The sequence below is a fragment of the Choristoneura fumiferana genome, chromosome 4, assembly GCF_025370935.1.
Source record: "Choristoneura fumiferana chromosome 4, NRCan_CFum_1, whole genome shotgun sequence".
NCBI lineage: Eukaryota > Metazoa > Arthropoda > Insecta > Lepidoptera > Tortricidae > Choristoneura > Choristoneura fumiferana.
Genome location: NC_133475.1, coordinates 4,008,462 through 4,027,031, shown reverse-complemented (window position 1 = coordinate 4,027,031; position 18,570 = coordinate 4,008,462). Strand labels below are relative to the sequence as shown.

Here is an 18,570-nt window from a genome sequence, read left to right as displayed (position 1 = left end):
AGATGCCTGAAGAGTCAGCCTTATCTAATGTTTGCTTGTATCAGTGATAGTCATAGCTGCAGCAGACGGTTAGGCTTTGCTAGAAATCAAAATAAAGTCAGTATAAATAAACACCATTAACATAATAGCCTACAAACTCGACCGTCATTGTGAGCAGTTTTCAGACAGTAGAAGAAAGGGTGGTCCTGGACAACCCTGGCACTGTAAGCGAGTTCATAGTAACATTAATGTGACTGTAGCTTTGCTAGTCTAGAGCACTGCGTGTGTCGTTTAATCGTGAATTAGCGTTTACGGGTCTCCAAGATACATTACGCCGGTCATGAGCAATGGTTAGTTGATGCAAACAAACTAAACGTGTTGTGAGGTACGGTAATAGTAATAGCTTTTGTTTTAGCTCCGTACCGTCGAGGCAACCTCGATACGAATTAAGATTTTGTTTCACCATCCCAGTCTGCATCATCATCATTCCAACATCTGTAAAAATGCAAAAACTGACACATACGAAGGTACGCTCCTGTCTCTTCTGTTGTGGGTCACTCGGTTACACAGTTTCGTGGGATCAGATTTGACACCTCGCGTTTAGCATATCTTAAGTTTTGTATTAGTCGGATTAAATATGATCCCACCAAAATGGCTGATGATGTAATGGTATAGCGACGTCGTTAGGATTCCGACCTTGCGTTAGTCACTGTCATTAGCACAGACAAGCCGGAACTGTTCTCAAAAGTCTTTCATTGTTTTATTTAGCTCAATCTCGATGAGACGCATATTTTAGCACTTCATGATTATCTTCACACTCTGACTTTTCTGAGACATGCTTTCGTGGATTTATATTTACAGACACAATAAACTAAGTGTTTTGGGGTACATGACGGTGCAAGTTTTGCCGCGTGTGAAATAAAATTCTACATATATTTAATGTTCCTATTTACATGCAATATACTGTCTGCTCTGGACTTTGAATGCATCATATCAATCGCGCTAACCCTAGCTTTTGCACCGAATTAAAATAATATCATTTTATAAACAAAACTATAATTTTGGTCTCTGCTTTGTTGTTTCAGTACTTAGGCCCTGGTTCCGAATCTGTTTCAGAGTAAGATGATGGCTGGTTGTATTGTATGATGCACTAAATCCTCTTAATATTGATCCAAATCAGTACATAGCGAGAATCTCAAAAGGCATAGAAAAATGGTGAAGTGTCAGAGTGCTTGATCCTATCGTGGCATTAACCATTCACGAGCGAGCGGACAAACACAATGATCGCTAAATATAGGGTGTGAACGAGCACGGGTCAAGAGAATGCCTTGCAGCCGATCCAGTCTGTGAGGTAAAGGACGCAACACCACTAAAGCAACTCAAAAATTATATAGACACGAAAAATAATCGGAAAACGTCAATTTGTGAGGTTAGGTGTGGTGCAAGTTACCTAGGTCGGCTCCAACCTTCCGCTGGTGCGCGGTCACTAAAAGTTCAGCCGAACAATATTCGATTAATGTCTCACAGAAAAAAGGTAAACAGTGTGAAGTCGATAGCCAATTCTGCTGTGTCATCGTGTCCTTATGGTACAGTGTTAGACATTGTGACAATCATCGGAAGAGTCAAGAGAACAGTGTTCTTTTGTGATCATCTACAGACACAGCTCGTGAACATTTATTATTTCCCAGAAAGAATGTCACAGAATTGATTATTAGCTGTCAATTAGTAATTTGCGTAAAACGTCTGAACCTAGACTTTTCACAGAATACAAGCTATTTATATCATGGTATTTAAATTTGTATAAATGTAAAGAAAGCGATCTTACAGTTTTTGCATTTGCATTTCTTGATGAGTGTTTCGTCTTTGATGTCCTCGTGGCAAGCCTTACAGTAAAACCAAGCCCTGGAAAAACAACATAATTATTGCACCTTGTTAATTCTTGGAGTTTAATTTCTTTTTATGTTCAGCTGGAAGTCAAAATCTAAATTCTGTATTATATTATGATGATTTAGCTCCTTTATTAAAGTTTAAGTCTTCAAAGTATAGTCGCCCGTCATATACTTCGGAGCGGCCGAGGTGGTCCAAAATATCGGAACATGCACTCTATTATTCTCAAGGCAGATATTACTGTTCATGTTGCGATATTTTTGACCGTACAGAGATTTCAAATGAAGTAGTAGGTAGTACTTACCTCTTAACTTCATCAGCAGATTGCGCAATGAAGAATCCTTGTGTGTTTGCGTGGATCTTAGCACTGCGTGGGTTGATGGAGATCTTGCTATCAGCTCCCTCCTCGCCCTTGATCTCGATCGCCAGGAGAAGTAGCTTCAGCTTCGTGAAACACAACCTGGCCAAACAGGTGTGCGTCACTATTATAAGGGTTGACTTTGGAATTTTGGTTAAGTGTGTGTTCAATTGATACAGCGTTCAGAAATAGGAATGGATATTGAATTATCTATTCTTAGAAATAAAAAATATTTCATGCGTGTAAATGAAGCTACGATCAGTCTATTTATTTGGTATGTAAGTTAAAGAAAATACTCGCTTTCAAATTGTGTTAAGTCTTCAATTTATCATGCGTTTAAGTTAATCAACAAGAAGCTTACAGAAGTAGTATCTGAAAGTGAATTATAGAGTAGTGTGGTGTGCAGTGTTGGTAAAGCGAATGAACGACATCGAATTACGTCAAGCCAATAGAGGACCAAGCATTCCATCGCGGTGAACCTGGGTAAGCAAGCTTTTCTTTTGCGTTTCGATAAGATCCAAAACCCAGGGGAACATTACAGGGAAGAGTCATCGGACGCTTTAGATTGTTTTTGGTTTTGAGTCTTCAAATGAATAGCTGCTAATGAGAAGATTACTTGTCTGAATTGTTGTCTGTAACCAAGTGTAGATGTGATCTATGCTTCGGGATCATGTTCTTAAATTATGTAATTTACTGCACTGAAATAATGTTGAATGTCGGCTAGCCTGATTCTCTGGTTCAGTTCTACGTATTTTTAATGAAATAGAAATTAGGAAAATGTTATCAATTAAGTCTTGAATTACAGCTACATTACTAAAATAACTGATTATTGAACTAAAATAAAATAAAACTACGCATTCATTTTTTAAAAACATACCACTATTTTCTAATGTTATTTACCCATTCAACATGCACATAGTAACTGGAAGGAAATTACGTTGTTTAGTTCTAGCTCTCGACAACAACCTACTAACACGTGATCTAGGGTTACCAAAATAAGGTAGTAGTGCACATTCAGTTAGCTAGGTTTTACAGTGGGCACACATCGTCTACGGTGCAGAGCGGTGCGGGTGAGGGTCTGGGGGGGGATCTTACTCGCTCGCCTGAGGGAAGCTCATTCCCGTGAATGAGGTGGACAGTGTCTCCGTGTACATCTCGCAGCCAGTACCCTGCAGGTAATCATTCTGCCAAGCTTGTGTGTCGGGGGACTGCAATCAACCAATAGGAGACGCTCAAGCTCGTGCTATGTTAGTCACAGCCACCTGCGGCTCCTCATCGGCACCCCCATAACTTGCCCAGTCCCTCTCTGTTAAAGTCCATCTATATTAAACCTAGTCCACACAATTTCAGTATTGTTATTCTACTCTATGTCCAGGCTGGAGATGTTACCACCTATATTATTGACATTTTCAGTGCAGTACTCAAGGCATATCGAACACTGTGATTTGGGTAAAAACATCGATATTCAAATGACAATTTTTAAGCTTGCAAAGGAAATATTAAGGTCAAATAACACTTAAATGATTGAAAAAAGCTATGCGATTGTAGTTGGTTAGTGACGTCCTCCGTCAGAGACCTGGGGGATGGAATGTGGAGCTCAACACAATGTACAGTATAGAAAAGTTGAGTGTGTGACGCTGTCCGTGTCACAGTTGGCAAGCTTCTTGTTCGATGCCCACTTACTCTGCGGCCAGTTTGAATGGCATCCCGACAAACGTCGTGCTTAGTGTCTCGGTGTACATCTCCATGCCGGTACCCCGCATGTAGAAATAAGTCCACTTAGCCATGTCTTGGGACTGTGGAAATGCCGCAAAAACCAAGTTAAACAAGTACGCTCGGAGGTCACTGCATCGTACTTCGGAATTTAGCCTTCTCTCCGAATGCACTTCATAGTCCAGCGGCTGGAAGAATTTTCGTTTCAATGTTAAGAAAGTTGTTTATTTTTTAGTAACAGACAGAAAATGTGTTATTAAAAGGTATGCTAAAAGATTACATTTATTTAATTATTGCGCTAGGTATATCTCAGTATATGGGAAGACAAGCTTGAATCCTTAAATGGAGAAAGAAAGCGAAGCAAGCAGAGGGAGAGTCCAAATGGACAACTGCCCTGGTGGATTTCAAAACACTACCAGGTCAGACTCAGAGCCATTCAATTAAGCGGAGAAGCAAACACTGGGGTTTAGTTGGTACACCTCGCAAACTTTCCTTCTAAATATCTGAGCGAGAGGTACCTACAGGAGCCCGACTTGATGAAGGATTTCCCTTAGGTGAGGTGGTATATGCAAAGCATTTGCCAGATAAGGATAAGGCATATTAGGTATTACCATTACTAATCATGTCTATTTAATACCGGGTGTGGCCTTTAACAGGAACAAATAGGTAATTAAAACATAGATCGTACTCGTTAAACTTAATGACATTTTAATCCGCAACGGTAGTTGTTTTCAACTTAGTTTTTGTAAAATGGTCTTGTTAGAAATGACACTTGCACAAATAGTATTTTCAAAAACGTTGATAGATTTAAAATAAAATAAACATTGATAAAATTATTTATCTTTAAGCATACTTTTAAAAGTAACTAGGTGTACATTACCTGTCTTTTATATAAAAATAAACAACATTCGAAAAATCTAAAATTTTTGTACTTAATTTTAATTTTACCCACCACCGGACTATCAGAACCGGAATCCATTATTTTGGTAACACAAGTTTTTGATGCCATTAATTTGGTATTATAAGTGTTAAAATATAAAATTTAGTAAGTTCAATTTCTATTAGCGCATTTATTTCTTGCATTAATAAGGTGTGCTCCGGTTCCGGAAGAATATTTTAAAATGAGTTAGTAAGTTCAAAAGTTTCTAGAATAAATAGCGCATAAAGACGTTCACTTGTAAAAGAACGGAAACTTTTGGACTTGCATTAACTATTTTTTAACATATTGGTGTAACGCTAACCGTCTTGAAACTCCTCATGGCGAAGAGATTGGCCATCATGGTGGAAAAACCTGGGGCGAGGCAGCTCTGCGCGATAAAGCCAAGCTTCAGCTCCGCCAAACAAATCACGTCGTCTCCCTGCTTCCAGTCCCACGATGGAATGTTCAGAAGGTAAGCCTAAAATAACAACCAGAATCAAAGTTAACCACACTTTAGAAAACGCTAATAACTATCGCGTTTTTACCGAAGAAATAAAATTAATTGATGACAGATCAACACGTGATAAGAAAATATCAAATATTGAAAGTACTTAAATATATATTTTTTTTACTAGCTTATAACAGCTGTTTTAAATGCAAGGGCAAAAATAGAAAATATTCAACTTAAATGTAAAATAATTGGAATACCTGTTAATAATTAAGCTGGTCCTTGAGATAGTATTTAAAACACTGACCTTATTATGATATTGCATCAGCTGAATAATGACCCTGATGTCGTCGGAGTAGTTTTTGATGGAGATGACCCTCATGATGTTGGCCGCGTCTTCAGCATCAGGATCCTGGCAATACTTGTTGGCAAGTACCAGGCAAGCATCAGCTTCGTGAACCTACACAGTATACCGGTTAGCAACTGGCCTGATAGGGCTAAATAACTGCTTCTAGGGCCAGACGCTAAAAATACCTAAGTCATTAAATTATTTGTAATTTAAAATATTTTTAATCGAGTCAAAATGTGAACTTTGTCTAATATTGTGAGAAGTTTTAGTTTGGAAGTATTTTGTTAAATAATCTTAATACTATAACTATAACAGTGAAAGAAGCGTGAAAGAACATGCAAAACAAAACAGGCGGAAGTGAATATTGTGATTGCGAATTTTACTTTAAATTCAGTTGTAAGGTTAATGATATTTTACGCAATGTTCACTTCAATAAAGGAAAAAGCAGGTGGGTGCTGTAAGTGAAATTCAATGTCTACTTACTGATAAAAACGTGCAATTTTACAAACAAGCCATGCATCGACGTCTAAACTTACCGTAAACATTCGACAGTATCGATTATCGACAACTTTACTCGCAACTACAAAACAGGGTTAATTTTGAAACGGAAATCCTTTCTGCAGCAGCCATTAATGCCAATGTACACCGATGTTTGGAAGTTATCAATATGAATCGACATCAATAAAAGAAAGAGTATTCCAGCAAATCGCGCTGTCAATCCCTGCATTGAACCCCAATTAGTTATGCGTGTGCATTAAAACGCGATGACGCTGAGGCTAAAGTTATTGAGTTACACAAGTCGGCGATATCGATTGTTTAAGTTATGAATATACACGAGCCATCGCATACAACACCCATTATTGGTACAGACAGTGAGACACATGGAGCCGGCCAGGCCGGACGGGGGCCGGCGGGGACGCCGTGGGACAGGAGTCTTAAGAGCAAGATCCTCGGGTGACTGGTCTGTGGGCAAAGGCAAACGGACCAAGATCGTCTCGCTGTTAACACCCCTTGCACGTCATGCGAGAGCCGGCTCGGCAGTTACTAGCGATAGCCACGCACAGACAGCGCTCATGACACAAGAAGGGATCTGTGGGTACACCGCTCCAACAGAACAACTCGGATGGTCAGTGAACGAGCATCGCTCTACGACTATAGAAAAGGCAGTCTGTACATCTTCAAACCGACACCACGCCAGAACACATGTCGCGGATTCTACTTACTTTTACCCTCTGTAGGTCGATTGGATTCATAATGGTGCCTTGAAAGAATTCCACAGTGGTAAAGTGTCTCTTGAACAGGCCTTCGAGCTCCAGGTCTGGCGGTTTCCTGTCATCAACGCTCAGTTAACACTAGGACCGGACAGTCCGCCGCCTGTCGTGGGCCGACCTTACCATGCATTCTATGTACCAAAATACGCAGTCGTGGGGTGGAACGGCGGCGCCTCGGCGCGAGCGCAGAGGCGCGACCGTCCCGCCGTGATAAGCCATGATTGCATCAAAAGAATCACAAGATAAATTTACCAAAGTGATTAAATCCTACTGTGACTATGAAACAGCACCTTTGATACAGAAGAAAAAGATCTGTCTTATGCACATAAATAAATAAAATACTGTTCACGAAGACGGTTCAATGATAACGTGGCCGTGCGAACTAATGCCTGCTAGTCGGTGTTACTCTAACCTTGACTCGCTCAAGGTCGACGGCATTCATCATTGTACCCTGAAAAAACTCGACGGTGGTGTAGTGACGCTTCAGCAAACCCTCCAGCTCTAGGTCGGGCTCTTTTCTGTAAGGCGTCGCGTGATACACCACATCAGGCATGCGTTTCATTCAGCACTTCATACATATTCTTTAGTGCCAAACAATGTTTTCTTTCATATTGGAAGAGGTTTTCTTTTATGTTCTTGCATTTTAGTATATTTAAGTATTGGTCATTTTGCGAAAAGTCGTTATGAAAATCAGTACCACTGATCTCTATTTATCATCAATCATCATGGTTCATAAATAATAAATTTATGTCGAAGCAATTTTTTTTCTATAGTAAGTAGCGACTTTTCGCGAAAAACGCCACCAAAATATTTTAAATACTAAAGACAGTTACTAATTTCATTCGTTTTCAAATTAATCGCATCTGGGTCGGTGTAGTTTGGTCATAGTCATAATGTAGATACAGTCGACTATAAAAAGATGCATTTTCATTTTGCCACGTTATTGTATTGAAAACATATGTTTGTAGTCAACTGAATAAAGTATTGAAAAGTATCAGAGACTTATTTCGCTCGGTCCTGTAGGACTATTTATCTAAAATTCTCTCCTTTAGAATATTTTGTGAAGGAGCTGGGATGTTTCAGATAATCTTAGCAAACTAAACGTTCTATCCGTAATGTAAAAAAACATAATACGAGTATAAAGTATACAAAATATAAGTTGGTAGTACTGACCTGTGTAAAAAAACAACCTCGACGTCCACATCTTCTCGGTCTTCATGTAGGAAGTCTTTTAAAAAATGGCTCACTGATTCGTATGTTATGTGTCCACAAACAACTATATGCCTGAAAACGTGTACAAATATTATAACATCATTCTGTATAATTTCTATATATTTTGCTGCTACAACAGAATGGCTTGTGAAAAGAACGAAAGAAGCACAAGCGGATTTTAAGTATCAAGAAGTTTTATTGCTTTAAATTTTCTTGGGCACTATTGATAATTGCGATATTGTGATAATTTGCAGAGTAATTGAAACAAGCTGTGCAAATCTTGATCGTATAATTGCATCAGCGTAAAATCGCTTAAAAACAGCAAAATTTCAAAAAAAGCTTTATTTAGTTAAATAAAAGAGGACAGAAAAGACAGAAGTATAGCCATTTCATGTTTTACTTAACACCTGGGACCACATTGTCAAGGTATTCATTATTTAAGAGAAAAGAATAGACACTAATAGAGTAAAAAGGCCGCAACAGGGTTAAATAAAACTATTGATAGAAGCACGAACTACTGATTAAGCAGGCAACGTCTTTATTTTGCTGCTAAGTTAGAACTAATTCACTCAGATTTTGAAAGTATCACAACTATTAAAGATAATAAAACTAACAACTTCAGAAACAAAGGCGTTGCGTGTAATATTCTAAATGATCACTATGATGTTGTTCATCAGTTTGTGGCGGATTTGAACTAGAGTGACTGTCTCGACAGTTAACAGTATCAACTGATAAACAAACACTTGCTTTGCTCATAGTAGCGCATCATCCACAAAAAAATAACACAATGGTCTACTAGGAAGCTCAGTTTCGATCAGGATTTGTGATACTATCTAATAAATTAAAAGAAAACCATGTAAATATAATCAACAGGGGCACTTGGAAGTGTGTAAGGATTTACTTGCAATGACAAAGTGTGGTATTGGGGCACTATTCGAAAGAAATAAGAATTTGTGGCATAGACAAATTAATAAAAGTGTGTTTTCATACAGGAATGCCAACAATTATGATAATCGTACACTAGTGATAAAAGCTTGCGTCCAGTACAGTCCTCTGTAAAGACTTGAATGCTCATAAGGTCTAGTGACTTGGAAACTCAGATCTGTTTAGGATATGGTATCAATTCTTTATAAGTTCGTCTCGGAAAATACAAGAGTTAGTAAGAAAACAAAACACATCGGGAACGTGAAAATAGTTCACAGTGCCAAAATGGTAGCAGTAAATGTTTAGTATTGCAATTCACGAACAAACAAAAACAAAACAAATATTAGAGGTTTTATTATTCAAATCACACTCCAAATTAAAATCAACATTACAGAAAATAAGATAGAAAAGAATTTGCTCACAATTATAACATGCAAACTATAATTCATCTAAGGTGTGGCAAAGGAACTGATTTAATTTTAATCAATTATATAACCAAGTTCTACCTTGTATTGATTGCAAACAACGCAAACAATTTTCAAATTAATAAATCCAACAAATTTGGAATAAATGATTCGTGTGTCGCTGCTAAGATGATGTCACTCATGTCAATGGTAAGTCGACAACTAAGCTAATTTTGCGTTAAAAATGTCCTCAATGCACACAGCCTTGCCACGCTCTATGAATTTACGTAAATACATTAAACTAAATTAACCGAGGGGCTCGATCCAAAAATCCAAAAGTACATTACAGATTGCAAAACAGTAAAGAGGGTCAACATTAAGAATTAAGAGTACAGTACAGTTACAGATGTCGTGCAGGCAGGGAGTACAGAAGGAGGCGAGCGGATGGCACTCACTAGGTACGGTACGGGTAAGGGTACGGTACGCCGCATCAACAGCCCCCGGGCCCGGCGAGCGCGGCGCACCGGCCCGCCGGGCCCGCCGCGCCGCGCGAGGAGCTGTCGACGCCAACACACGAGCGACTCCAACAACACACTACGGTACCACTCAACATTTAACTCTTCCTAACTAAGCTTTACGGTTAACATTCCATAAATACGCTAAAAGAACATAATCATGAAACCTATAATGACGAGCGATACCACTAGCCACTATCTGCTTTTCACTATTCAACTGAACTCAAATTCAAAGGTATCTTACAATGAATATCGATTCATAAAAACAAAGACAACTCGCGGGACTCGTGTCCCAAGATAAAGTGAGAACACAGAAGCGTGCTAAGAGAGGAAAAGGAAGATATAGATTTCACAACACGGAACACATTCAACGGAACGGAGTGAAGACAGCGGCTCACCTGCGTCCCCGCTCATTCTTGTGGGTGCCGCCATACTTGGGTCTAGTGCCGATTAAGTCAATTATCTCTGGGATACAACTGGCAAATATCGCCTAAACGCCGACAGACAAAACAAGACATTCACATTCAAGTCGACAAGTGATTCAGGGTGGCGGTGGCAGGGAGCCGCCGGCGCCGGCTGGCGGGCGCGGGCGGCTCCTGCTCGCGCGGCGCGGGCCGAGGCGCGGGCGCGGGCGCGAGCGCGGGCGCGGGCGCGGACGCGGGCGCGGGCGCGGGGCGGGCACTGGCTGTGTGTGACGTCGGGACGAGCTGGCGAGGTGCCGGAGCTAGCGCTACAGCGTGGCGACAGGCATCGTGTGCAAGCGAACAAACCAAACACTACTTCATCGACAGCATTACAATACTTTACATCGGCTCTCTCCAGATCTAGTCTCGTTAGAAGGATTAAAAAGCTTAATGGTATCTCGAGTAAAATTTACGAAAAAAGGCATGTAGTAATGCGTCGGTCGACCGCGCGCCTGTCTCCCGAGTGCGGGGAGAGGAGCGCGGCCGCCGGGAGCTAACTCTTCGAGCATGCGCCACGGCACCGAGAGACCGATTCTAGTGAAGGATTAATAAATTTCATTAGCAAACTCCGCATTCATTCAACCAAGTCAGATCGAAACCGTGAGAGGTAAGAAGGCAGGAAGCCGTGTGGAGCGGGGGCGTGTGAGCAGGGTACCTGCGGCGGACGTCCTTGTTGTACCGGCCGCCGTATTTGTTCCGCTGCGCCGCCAGCTCCGTGATCTCGGGGATCCAGCTGGCGAACACAGCCTACGATACACAGCAAACACCGTGAGGTGAGTGACCTCGCGCAACCCCGCGCGCCCGCCGCCCGCCCCGCCCGACCCGCGGCCGCGTACCCTCGCGCTCGCACAAGGCTGTGTGGCTTGAGTGTCGTCTGTCTGCGTGGTGGCTGTGGCTGTGGGTGTGGATGTGCGGGGCTTGGGTGCCGTGCCGAGCTACGCTAGCGGCGGGAGCTACGTGACCGGCGCAAGCCGTGACGGGACTCGTGACCGGGTGCATGCAAAGCCTAAGGATACATACGCTAACTAATCGATGAACAGAACTTAAAAAGAAATCGGTATAGCCGGTTCCTAAACTAAGACGATGGGCATTCGATATAGACGCTTGGTAGAGCGTAGCCACAGGCGGGCCGTCGCGCGCGGCGGGCCGGTGTGCCTCGCTGGCGCGCTAGCGGAGCGCAGCGGCGGTAGCGCGCAGCGACGGCACGCCCGCCACCGCGCGCGGGGCTGGCGAGTGGCCACGAGTAGATGACACAATACATCTGACGGCACTGAGCAAGCTTTTGTATAGGTGATGATCTCACATCGTCTCCGAGAGCTCGAGCGAGTCAGACCGCTCGGCCTCGCCGCTCACGCGCGCGCTCCGCGGTATGAATCGCCCTCACTTTCGTCGGTCAATTGATATGTCAAACTGATACCTTTTTCCATGTTCACGCTTCAGCTCGCCACTGTACTTGGACCTACTTCCTACCAGCTCTATAATTTCAGGAATGCTACTAGCGAACATTGCCTGCAACAGACCATGGTGTCGGTCGAATATCGGGGCCGGTGCACGCGGACACCATCGCGTGGTGCACGACAATGTCCACCTCGAGTCTCAGTATAACTATTGTGACATATCGTAAAGTGTAGCCGGTAGCGGAGCGAAATAATAAAATAAAAGGAACAAAGTGTGTGTCTACCGGTGAGGTGAGCAACTGAACACAGCCAGGCACAGTGAAGCATGCAGAGATCGCGAGTTGGGAGGGGGGAGCGGCGCGGGGGCCCGGCGGCCGGACGCCTCCACTCCGGGCAATACGTATCTCGTCTCGTACCACTGTCCCCATATACACATCTCCAATATTTAAGCACGGGAAGAGAGTTCCTCCGGCAGCGTACGTGCTATCACATAACAAAGCAAAAGAAAAAACAAAATACACCCATGCAGTTAAAAATTATCGCTCGAAGCCCATTTCATAATGCGGTAATCGAGTGATGCTCTTAGTTAAGCGGCCAAGAAGTTAGAAGATTGCACAGTGAGGGCGGCGAGGCGGCGGCGGCCGACCCAGCGGGGCGGCGCGGCCTCGCGATCACAGAACCGACATGCTCTAGGGTGCACTAGCAGGCGACAACCATTCACGAGCTGTGCGTCCGTACACTGGTCTAACAACTCCCATGTGGACTATGTTACATCTCAACAGGTAATCTTTAACGTTTCCTTTTGCTTTGTTATTCGTTTAGCTATTTATGCAAGGAATCGCAAGCGCGGCGGAACATTACGGAGCCGTGGACTACGAGAAACCGGAAGGCAACAAAATGAATGTCGGTTTAATGACTTCAATGCCGTACTACGGAAAACTAAACTTGCCTCTCCTTGCAATGATACACTTTAAAATATTTTGTAATACTGATCTTTAAATTCATTTCAATTATTAATCATATGTTAAATATATAATTGAAAATGAAACTTACCAAGCCGACGAGGAGAAAAAAAACCAAAAAGGTTCTGCCAAGAACAGTGTGGCAAAACACATCACCGTAACCTACTGTGGACATGGTGACTATTAGAAAGTATACGCATGTCCAGTACGATAGTTGCTGCGAGTTCGAAAAGTCCAGCGGGTCGCCAGAGTTTTCCAGCTGGAAAAGACAAAAGAAAACGTCCAGTTTACGGTTCTATGACGTATGGACTCTTTTTAGGGTTGCGTAGGCAACTAGGAACCCTTATAGTTTCGCCTTGTCTGTCTGTCCGCGGCTAAGCTCAGACTGTTAGTACTAGAAAGTTGTAATTTGGCATGAATATACATATCAGTTACGCCGACAAAGTGGCAAAATAAAAAATAAAATAAAGTTTTTTGGGTACCTCCCATAGACGTAAAGTGGGGGTGTTTTTTTTCTCGACTAACCCAATGGTGTAGGGTATCGTTGGATAGGTTTTTATCGAGGGAAACCGTTGAGGGGTTGCCAGGACGATTTTTCGATTCAGTTTTAAAGTGCAAATTTTCATTAAAATCGAGCGTCGTCCCCCCTTAAAATTCTGGATAGTAGTAAATATATCAAATTTACAAGGAAAACTATAACGGCTAAGATTGCATGAGAATTATTAGTAGTTTAAAAGTAAATAGCAGCCCAGGGTACAAAATATGCCTAAAATTGGAAGATTCCGTAGAAATATATTAGGTACTTGTTTTTTTCGTAAGGCTACGGAACCCTATCTTGAACGTCTCCGACACGCTCTTGGCCGGATTTCTTTTGTATAGGTACGCGTGGGTTGGCTAGTGAAGTCAGACGTTCTGAGGCTTTATTTTCTAACATACTTCGAATCACAATCTTATTCACCACTTCTTTCTGTCACACCCACACCGTATAAGACGAGGGTAGAAAGATGTGGTGGATGCGTTCGCGAACGGCAGCGCGTTAGACAAAACCGCCTCCCTTTGGAAAAACCGATGACAAAAGTGTATGTAAACTGTGCGAAAAGATTTCATCATCATCATCATCATCATCAGCCGGAAGAAGTCCACTGCTGAAGAAAGTCCTCCCCTTAGGACGCCACAATGAACGACAACTCACCACTTGATTGAATAAATATCAAATAAATAAATAAATAAATATCACGGGACAATTCACACCAATTGACCTAGTCCCAAAGTAAGCTTAGGAAAGCTTGTGTTATGGGTACTAAGCAACGGATAAATATAATTATATAGATAGATACAATACCTACTTAAATACATAGTAAACACCGAAGACCCGAGAACAAACATTCGTATTTTTCATACAAATATCTGCCCCGACACGGGAATCGAACCCGGGACCTCAAGCTTCGTAGTCAGGTTCTCTAACCACTATGAAGGCCATCTGGTCGTCTAAAACGTCTACCGGCACGGAAGGTAGACGTGACAAAATGATTTATTTCGTTCCTATGTTGGATCAACTAATAAATGTTTTATTATCAGTATTTATACATGTATCTACGGTTATTTAAAAGATAACATTAAAAAAAAAGATGTGGAATTGGACTATTAAGCCGAGTTTAGACTTGCAAGAAAAGTCGTGCAAGTTGCATTATATTGCGGCGCTCGATTGACCACTACAACTCGTTGGCTTCACGATCTCGAAATGTAATGCAACTTGCACGATTTTTATTGCAAGTCTTAACTCGGCTTTAGACTCACCCTACATTGGCTGGTATGAAGCAGCCGTAGAAATTTGATCGACAAAAGATAATGTGTTTATTCTCGGCATTAGGCGATCGGGTTACATCGTTATCTTCCTTATAATATAGACTCTGGCCAGTGAAAGATGTCCACGCATTTTTTACGAAACTTTAATCTGGTATCATTTTTGAGGCTGTCAAAATTGTCATTCTAGCCTGGCTTAAATAATTTTGATACTTATGCTATAAGAAAAAAATAAATTATGTTTTGTAAATTCATGGCAGGATGGTAGGAGCATCCTCAAAATGCAAATTTTATAAGATTATGTTAGAATTAAAATGTTAGAATATATATACAAAGCGAATCTGGTCAAAATGGTCCAAAAATTGATGCGTCTGGACTTTACGTAAATGGGTACCGACAAAGATCATAAAATGGTCCAAAAATTGATGCGTCTGGACTTTACGTAAATGGGTACCGACAAAGATCATAAAATTTGTACTTGTCGCACGCAACAAGTAAGCATCGCATTTTTGGAGCCAAAATGGCAAAAACGAAACCCTTATAGTTTCGTCAAGTCCGTCTGTCTCTGTCTGCCTGTCCGTCCGTATGTCACGGCATTTTACTCGAAAACTACAAGATGTATATCAAACATGTTGGAGTACAGATGGTGTGTAGTGTCTTTTGAATAAATACTCGTAGCTACAGCCAACTATGTATTGCAGTACTATAGTCTACAGTATATCTAACTATAGTCTACTAAAAAACTCACCAAATGAATAATACCGGCTGCTGTCAACCATACTGATATAAATATAGATACCAACTGCGCCAACCGAATTGAGCTCGATGTTTTTAATATATTGAGGTACTGCAAAATATCAGGCACGGTCATCAAGCGTAGAGCTCGGAGAAATCTTAGCCCTGAAAATATAGGTAGAACCAAAGTAAGTTCTCGTAAAAAAAAAACAATTAAGTACTTTATTTTTTGTAAAGTGGTTCACTAAGCTGTACATTACTTGCAATAATGCAATCCATCCGATCCGATTCCATAATTAGCAAATTTGATACAATCGAGTTAGTATTTCTTCGTCGAAAATGCAGCTGGTCTAAGTAGCAAGTCGTCTAAGAAGCAACTGGTCTAAGTAGCAAGTGGTCTAACAAACAGGTTAACTCTAGTTGCTTTATAGACCATTTGCTACTTAGATAAGCTTGTTTTTTAGATGAAGTGATTACCAAAAAAAGCTTATGAAAATTACTGAGACTTACCTATCCACGTTCTATCCAGGTATATTGATACAAAGGATGGTGGTATCGTGAAATAATCTACAAATGAATACATCTCGAGCATGAACCACAGTTTGTCACTAGCTGCTATAAACTGGAACAAAAACATGTACACTTTAAACTTTACTTTAAGTAAGATTGTCAGAACCATTTTATTCTTACCCACGAACATTTCTTCTAGAAACAATAGTACCTAAATTACTGTAGAGGCCGGCAACCCCACGTTCCGGCCGAGGCTTGTATAGTGCTTTTCTCAAACATGACATGAAATAAAATAAAAAACAAGAAATCAAGTTGGCGGGACGCTTAGTCTTGTCGCCCTGTTGTGTGCACGCGTGTCGCGCTGGCTGCTGGCGCGGCAGCTGCGGGTGCTGCTCGGCGTAGGCCGAGTCACAGAGCGCGCGTTGAAACAAAAGACGGTTGCATTGCCGGCCAGCGGCCTGCAAAGTTGTATGAAATCTCTTTGCAGGCCGCTAGAGTGACCGCGCGCAGGCAGCCCGCAGCAGCGTCTGCATCGCGATACTTCTCAGCCTATTATTTGTAACACAACGTCAATATTTCATGTCATGTTTGAGAAAAAAAGTTTTTCAGTTGCGCCGGTCGGGATTCGAACCCGCAGCGCTCCTGGCCAACCAACTGCACACTTGACTCCCGGCAAACACTTGCAGTAGGCTGTTTTTTTTTTTTTTCTATGATTGCAGTTTCTCTCGTCTATAAAATCGACGACATGTTCCAGATCGTTCTATATGTCTTATAGTTTCACAGTTACGCATGACCCATCTATAGGGCCCACCCGGTAATACTACAATACAAGGTATAAACTTTACTTACTCGTATAAAAAAGTAGACCATAAAAAATATGTTAAAGGCAAGGTCGATCTGCTGAGTAATATTGTCACTCCATTTCTGACACCGCTCCACCTCCTCACTGCAAATGTGAAGTCAATATTAGGGTAGGCCGAGCACGGATAGACAGACACACAGTTTGACGCCAACGGGTTAAGCCAACTGCTAAGGTACTCTACTATCTTGCTATGCCAAAATGTTGTTCAAAATTTTAATCGTACAGCTTGTCTAACTTAAAATGACGCGCGCCTCTCTCAACAAAATCAGTTCATTATGACTACTTAGACAGCATAATCTTACAATAACCGTGTCAGCCTAACAGGGAGAGCTTCCCGTTGGACTCTGGCGATTAACTGTCGTAATGAACTGATTTAGTTGAGTGAGGGACGCGTCATTTTAAATAAGACAAGCTCTACTAACTTCCTTCATGGTCAATCGTTGCGACGCGACCCACTATGTTGTGCGACGCATTCGCTTGTAGGTATTCATCAATGCTTCATATTTCATATTCACTGGAATTGTCTATCTATGTGGGGTTGTCTAAAGGGTCAATTTGTACTTTATTTTGAGAAGATTAGATTGCTTATAATGTACGCGTGGATTATTACGTTATACTAGGTACTAAATTCTATGAAGACGTTTGATTCGAACATTTTCCCAAATTCGTTATTTCCTAGTAGCAAAATTTTCTTTCGTATTTTTCCCGAATGCTTTTTTTCCCAATATGCTTTTTTACGAATCTTATTTTAACAATTTCGTTTTTTCCCAATTTTAATCGACACAGGAACATAGATAGGTTTGTGATATGTCATTGTGTTAAGTTTGCATCGGCCCGTAGGGCCAAAACCACACAAAAGCAGGAGATCCGCGTTAGCGGAGCTCCGTTGATACTGTTTCTGTGTCGATTAAAATTGGGAAAAACTCGACTGTGAAAATAAGAGCTTCAGTAAAAAAACCATATTTAGAAAAAAAAAAATGAGAAAAAAAGCGAATGGAAATTTTGCTGCTAGGAAATAACGATTTTGGGAAAATGACCCAACAAATCTCATAAAATAGGAAGGAGGAGATTATTAATTCGGTCACAGATTCGGTTGTTTTTTTTGACATAGCAAAACAGTATCAGCCGATGGTGACAAAAAGCCAACATATAAACTATCAGCAAACAATTTGGGTCACATTTATTTAACTCACGTATTCCTTTATCAGCATTATCACAAGATTATTACAAATTAATAATGCAGCAGCAATGTAATAGTAGTTTGTGATGCAAGTGCGATATGTGCCATTCCCAATGTGTTAAATTTCGAGAACGAGCCCGGCCTAATTATTGCACTAGTTGGGAATGATCGTTTCGCACTAGCATCGCATGATGTTTTTCAACACCTTTGTAAAAAAAAATTAAACAGTAAATAAATTTAAAAATTTCAGTAACAGTCATAATTAAAAAGATTTAATAAGTATTAAAATATTAGACTTCCGTAATGGTTTGTTTCTTATGTTATTATTTTATTTTACACCAATAAATAACAAAGCCGAGAAAATCAATACTGATCATACATAATATTAACTAGAAACCCCTTGACTTAAGCCTTATGCACACGAGGCTGAAGATGCAAATAAATTTGATAAAATTTGTAAAGCAAAAAGCACTAGTGTGAAAAAAATCCAACTTCGCGCACTCCTATCAGCTATATAAGGTGCTAACAAATTGGGTACCATGTTTTTACAGCTGATAGTACTCGTCTCTAGGAGTAGACTAAAGTATAAAATATGTAAAAGTTTTATGTTACTTTTTGGAGATAATTAGAGAATCGACTTTACAGCGTAAAAACCTTGTTAATGAGATAATTAATAGT

The 18,570-nt window shown here is 41.0% G+C and overlaps 1 protein-coding gene across 7 annotated transcripts in view; it reads right to left on the bottom strand.

Moving 5' to 3' along the window:
* Positions 1-18,570, bottom strand: part of slo (calcium-activated potassium channel slo) — a 110,545-nt gene that overhangs the window by 16,823 nt on the left and 75,152 nt on the right. For 2 of the 7 annotated variants that reach the window (XM_074086601.1, XM_074086603.1), the window contains exons 11-16: positions 5,179-5,334; positions 3,908-4,125; positions 2,171-2,326; positions 1,805-1,881; positions 1,430-1,465; positions 403-474 (exon numbers count right to left, since the gene is read on the bottom strand). In XM_074086601.1, coding sequence (XP_073942702.1) covers positions 403-474; positions 1,430-1,465; positions 1,805-1,881; positions 2,171-2,326; positions 3,908-4,125; positions 5,179-5,334 — 715 coding nt within the window. Of the gene's footprint in view, positions 1-402; positions 475-1,429; positions 1,466-1,804; positions 1,882-2,170; positions 2,327-3,319; positions 3,433-3,907; positions 4,126-5,178; positions 5,335-5,611; positions 5,765-6,876; positions 6,983-8,097; positions 8,209-11,860; positions 11,953-12,893; positions 13,062-15,353; positions 15,506-15,850; positions 15,963-16,699; positions 16,797-18,570 lie in introns of all 7 variants that reach the window. The other 5 variants (XM_074086605.1, XM_074086607.1, XM_074086606.1 and 2 more) reach the window with 5 other exon arrangements.